General features: G+C 37.6%; 1 protein-coding gene across 3 annotated transcripts in view; it reads left to right on the top strand.

Moving 5' to 3' along the window:
• Window positions 1-6,000, top strand: part of GMCL1 (germ cell-less 1, spermatogenesis associated) — a 48,455-nt gene that overhangs the window by 30,129 nt on the left and 12,326 nt on the right. For all 3 annotated transcript variants that reach the window (XM_027131919.1, XM_027131917.1, XM_027131918.1), the window contains one exon: window positions 2,646-2,721. In XM_027131919.1, coding sequence (XP_026987720.1) covers window positions 2,646-2,721 — 76 coding nt within the window. The remainder of the gene's footprint in view (window positions 1-2,645; window positions 2,722-6,000) is intronic.

Consider the following 6,000-nt stretch of genomic DNA (forward strand, 5'->3'; position numbering starts at 1 on the left):
TTTAAGAGAAAGCATATTATCTGTTCTTTCAATGTGTAGTGCTTTGCAGTTCAGTGAAGTACTTCCACATTTATTGTTTGATCTTTATACTAGCTCCTTGGTATAGGCAGTGTAAAGAGACAGTCCACCTGTGAGTACATAAAAAGGTTTTACATTTAAATTTTTTTCTGCCCTGATCTCTTTTAATTTATTTTTATACACTAAAGAACTTCCTAAAATAATAGCCTAGTTGTGTTTATAGCTAAACAGTGAGTGTGTGAAAGGGTTCTATAAACTTAAGATAATGATTGCAAGATATTATCCAGGGTTCTTAGTTTCTACTTTACTTGTAACTTATATCCCATCTTTTCCCAAATATATTCATAGCATACTTATCTTGCACAAATACAGTAAGATTGTTGAAATAGGAGACCCCTCCAAAAAATGAGAGTTAATTATTTACTGGAATTCAGATTTGAAGCATTTTGTAATGTATGAAATGTTTTATAAACCATCCTACCTGCTTCTTTTGTATATTCAGTTTTTAAGTGTTGGATGTTCTCTATTATTCAAGACTTTTCTCATCTGTATCCTTTTTGAGTTTAATATAGAGTCTCACCGAAGAGACTGAGTTAGAATAAGTGGCTTTCTTGCATTCTTATTATGTATATGACTGTATTGCCCCTAATGAAGCACTCTCTTCCACACATACTGAGTATCTGCTCGCTACTGTAGAGCTGCTAAAGTGAGAAAGACAGTGTACTCCATTGACTCTAGGTTATAATCTAGTAAAGTCTCCCTCCAGGGTTCTCCTCTTCCAAACGCTTTTCCACATTGCCAACAGGATTAGCTTCCTAAGTAGAAATATAATTTCACTTCCCTGCTTAAATAAGACCAGGGACATTTGATGATAGTTAGGGATTATTGCTTTATGTGTGATATATATTTACAGATTAAAGGATATGATGTCTGGAGGGTCAGCCTCAATAATAATCAGTTGGGAGGGATGTGGGGAGAAATGGGAGTAAAACTAAAACAGGAGTATTGAACCTATATGGTGAGAAAATTTGGCTCATTGTACTATTTACTTTTTTTTTAAGCAAAGCTTTTATTTATTTATTATTTTTAAAATTTATTTATTTTTGGCTGCGTTGGGCCTTCATTGCCGTAAATGGGCTTTCTCTAGTTGCGGCGAGTGGGGGCTGCTCTTCCTTGCGGTGCACAGGGTTCTCACTGCGGTAGCTTCTCTTGTTGCGGAGCACAAGCTTTAGGTGTGTGGGCTTCAGTAGTTGTGGCACATAGGCTCAGTGGTTGTGGCTCACGGGCTCTAGAGTGCAGGCTCAGTAGTTATGGTGCACGGGATTAGTTGCTCCACAGCATGTGGGATCTTCCTGGACCAGGGTTTGAACCCGTGTCCCCTGCATTGGCAGGTGGATTCTTAAACACTGTGCCACCAGGGAAGTCCCTATTTACTTTTATATGTTTGAAAGTTTTCGTGAGAAAAAATTTTAAAGTAACAGAACAAATACATGGGAACTCTCTCTTATCTACAGGAAAATTTGAAACTCCTGTGAACGTAGCCTGTGGGGCCCTTCAACAGTCTGTCCCAAATGCCTTTCGCTTTATCTCCTCTCATGCTCATTTTAGGTTCCAGCTGCACTAAGTTCTTCATACATTTAGTACCCTTTCATGGTCCGGTCCTTTTTTGCTAGTCCTTCTACCTGGAATGCCCTTCCTCTGCATAGAGTTCACCCCTGACGTCTACCCCAACAAACTCCCTCTCAGGCACAAATAATACTTCCTCTGTTATGATCCCCACTCTTAATCCCAGGCAATAAATCTGTGCCTTCTTCATGCCCTTAACATCAGTTCTCTCCACGTTATTATCTTATTACTTATGTCTAGTTCCCTGCTAGACTGAGCTCTTGGATGTCAAGGATATGTTTTATTAGTTTTATTTACATTTCATTATTTTTTATGTATTGTATTTGTTTCAATATATTTATTAGATAATGATGATGAAGATGGCCCCAGTATCTAGGTACTTAATAAATGCTGTATATGAATGAATGTATTTTATCATTTGGAATTCTAAGCTAATAATAATGTCATTTTATTATTACATCTTGAAATAACAGTGTTTCTCTTAGTTGATTAAGGTTTTTAAAGTAAGAGGGCCAAGTAAAGATTAACTGATAAAATTCTACAGCTGTTTTCTATTAAATACTGAGTTTGTATAGTTGTACTACTTTAAAAAATGGCTTGTGTGCGAAACAATAATATCAAATGGTAGGTGATACCAAGTCACGTCTTAAATAATAGATTTTAATTTAATTTTACTTAGTAGTTAGACTTTTAAGTGTTTTATTTTCTCGGTAAGCAGAATTTCTCATAGATTATTTCCCCCTCTTCTCTGGTTTCACTGGGCCCTAGTAAAAGTATTCTAGAAGTCAAGGCAATAAATGAAACACTAAAGATTTAAATTTTTTTTTATTTAGCAGAGGTAATGGGCTAGATTTAATCATTGCATTTTGATTTTTATCTGTACTACAAAATTTTATTTTTAAATCTAGTAGAAAGTTTTTCTCTTGTTGTAACTCACAGTTATTTTTCAAATATTAGTTGCTGATTTTCTGTGAGATTTCATGTTTTATATATATTTCTAGGCCTCAAGAAATCAATAAAGAAGAGCTAGAGGGAAATAGCATGAGGTGTGGTAGAAAGCTTGCCAAAGATGGTGAAGTAAGTATGGGTTGTGACTCTTAATAGTCTTATACAAATTGTTGTACTGTTAGTGCAAAATATACTTTCAATAACAATCGTGATACATATTATACCTCAGAAGAGCTTTTTTGTGGATTAGTTTCTGTAGCATGATCTCCTGGGCAAGGAGTTACATACTCAGTGGTGATTGATTATTCAGCCTTCCCTGAGACTGTTGAACTTTCTGGGTCTAGATATGAGATATGAGAAGATCCCTCAGCAAACCAGAAATAAAGATAAATAAGACGTTAAATGGGAGCTGTTACATAGTCTTAAAAGTAATTCTTTCTATTTTACAGTTACCCTAGATCAAAAACATTCAAACGCTTTAATTGCTACCCACATTAAAAATTATGTATTTCATTAACACCCAGTACAAATGCATATAAGTGAAACAAAAGTATTACAAAACAGTGCTTACAGCTACTTTGTCCTATAGATGTATTTCTACTTAATTTTTTTTAAAAAGCTGATTGTGACTCATTAAATTGATTTTACAGCCACTAAAGAGACATGAACTACATTTTTTTAAAAACTCTACCCTAATTGTAATTTTCATCTTTGAAAACAGTTCAGCCTAATTTAGATAACCATTTGGTTATTTTTCTCCCAGATTTTCCCTAATTTTAACTTTAATTTTGAAAGTTTCATTATTTTATGTTTGCATTCATAATTTCAGAGTATGAAAGAGGAATAGCATCTTATTTATTCCTTAGTCCTCCTTATTGTCGCTTCCAGACCTTGTTCCACCCTCATCGTCATTGAATCACAGCTCCTTTGAAGTGCATACTTCTGCACCACTCACTACTCTGACTGTGGCCATCATTCGCTCGGCTTGCTGGCTTTCTTTCTCCCTACTCTTCTTATCAGTCTTGGTGATTTTAGCATCTGTTCCCTGACCTTCCTTCCCTCCGTGATCTTGTGCTCTACCCTACCTCAGGAACCAATGTCTTATAAGCATATCCTCAATTTTTGTATCACTAATTCATGTACCCTCTTCAAAATTTCCATTTTAAGCATACCACTTGCAGACTCCACCTCGTGTTATCTTTCTAGCACTCTCCCTCTAGTACCTGGACTCCCAACAACTTTTTAACCCCACTAGAATGTACAATACATTGTTCTTACTATCTTTTCCCCATTACCCTCTCACCACATCCCTACTTCTTTCTTTACTTGACTTATATTTTATGTTCCATCTTAAAATTGGTCCCTGGCTGGGGTGGGATGAATTGGGAGATTGGGATTGACATATATACACTATTGACACTATGTATAAAATAGATAACTAATGAGAACCTACTGTATAGCTCAGGGAACTCTACTGAATGCTCTGTGCTGACCTAAATGGGAGGGAAATCCAAAAAAGAGGGGATATATGTATATATGTATAGCTGACTCACTTTGCTGTGCAGTAGAAACCAACACAACACTGTAAAGCAACTATACTCCAATAAATATTGACTTTAAAAAGTTACTGACCAGGGCTTCCCTGATGGCACAGTGGTTAAGAATCCACCTACCAATGCAGGGGACATGGGTTCGAGCCCTGGTCCGGGAAGATCCCACACACCACAGTGCAACTAAGCCCGTGCACCACAACTACTGAGCCTGTGCTCTAGAGCCTGTGAACCACAACTACTGAGCCTGCACATGCCACAACTACTGAAGCCCGTGCACCTAGAGCCCGTGCTCCGCAACAAGAGGAGCCACCGCAGTGAGAAGCCCGCGCACTGCAGCGAAGAGTAGTCCCTGCTTGCCACAACTAGAGAAAGCTGGTGCGCAGCAACAAAGACCCATTGCAGCCATAAAATAAATAAATAAATACATAAATTTATTTTTAAAAAGTTATTGAGCAAAATTAAGGCTGGCAACTTTTGTAGGTAACAATTAATTAAAAACAATATACAAGGTGAAAAAAAAATTGGTCCCTGGCTTATACTCTTAACTTCCTTTTTGCCTTTTTCACTCAGTCAAATTCACCAGGCTAAACCCCAGTTCTTGTTAAATCCCACCTTTCCATGCATTCCATGCCTGCTTCCATACAAATGAATGTGACTAAAGAAAAACACCATACAAACCCCAGCAGGTTTCACTTGAATGTTGTAACTGTAAACTTCAAGCAGGTTTTTAGTGCTAAATGGTGATCCTCCTACATTTCCCTAGTGAATTTATCCTCCTACTCCTGGAGTAACTCATACCTTCTCAAAAGGGCAATGCTACCACCCTTATTCTTTCCATTGGCCTTGCTTCTTTCTTTATTCAGAAAATAAAAGCAGTAGGAAGAGAATCTGTGCATCCTCCTACCAACAATACTACCAGTCTCCTTGCATCTGCAGCTGTGTGCTGTGCTTTTCCTTTTACTAGAATGGATGAACTGTCTGCTTCTATCCTAGTCCACCTCCTCTTATAATGGACCCCATCCCTTCTCACTTGTTCAAAAAGTTTGCTCCTACAGTCATCACCTCGCTCTCCTGCATCATCAGTTTTTCTCTTCTGTATCATTCTCATTTAGCATATTAACATGCTACAGCATCCCCCATCTTAAACCATTCCCTGACTCACATTCCCCTCTAGCTTCCACTCCATTTCTCTGCACCCTTTTTAAGCAAAATTCATTGAAAAAAGTTGCCTGTATCCACTCCAATTCATTTACTCCAGTAAAGTCAAGTGAAACGCTGTGCCATTGTCACCAGTGATTCCTACATTACCAAGTCGAGTAGTTTTTAGTCTTCCGAAAGTTCTTGGCAACAAGTGAGTTCTTCACTCACTCCACGGAGATTTTCTCCATTTGACTTCCAGGACAGCATACTGTGCTGGTTTTCCTCCTGCTTCGTTGGCTGCTCCCTCTAAGTCTTTGCTAGATCCTTCTCTTTCTCAACAAATGTTGGTGTGACTGGAGGCTCAGTACTTGGACTTCTTCCATATCTGTACTCTCTATGCTGACTCCTAAGTGATCTCTTATAGTCCCATGACTTTACACCAATTCCTAACTCCTGTATCCAGCTACTCACTTGACATCTTTCTTAGAATTCTAATAGCCTCTCAAATATAATGGTTCCAGCTGAACTCTTTGATTTTCATTCCCAAACTCCTCCTTCCCAAGTATTCTCCAGCCCATAGATAACCCCTCTGTTCATCCACTGCATAAGCTCCACACTTCAGGTTCTTCTTCCTTTTGTTCCATATCTGTTGTCCATAAGAAGTTCCTTTGAATATATATCTTCCAAATATATATATATATATATATATATATAT

Source organism: Aethalodelphis obliquidens, unplaced genomic scaffold, assembly GCF_003676395.1.
Source record: "Aethalodelphis obliquidens isolate GAN/ISIS:26980383/991018 unplaced genomic scaffold, ASM367639v1 scaffold40, whole genome shotgun sequence".
NCBI lineage: Eukaryota > Metazoa > Chordata > Mammalia > Artiodactyla > Delphinidae > Aethalodelphis > Aethalodelphis obliquidens.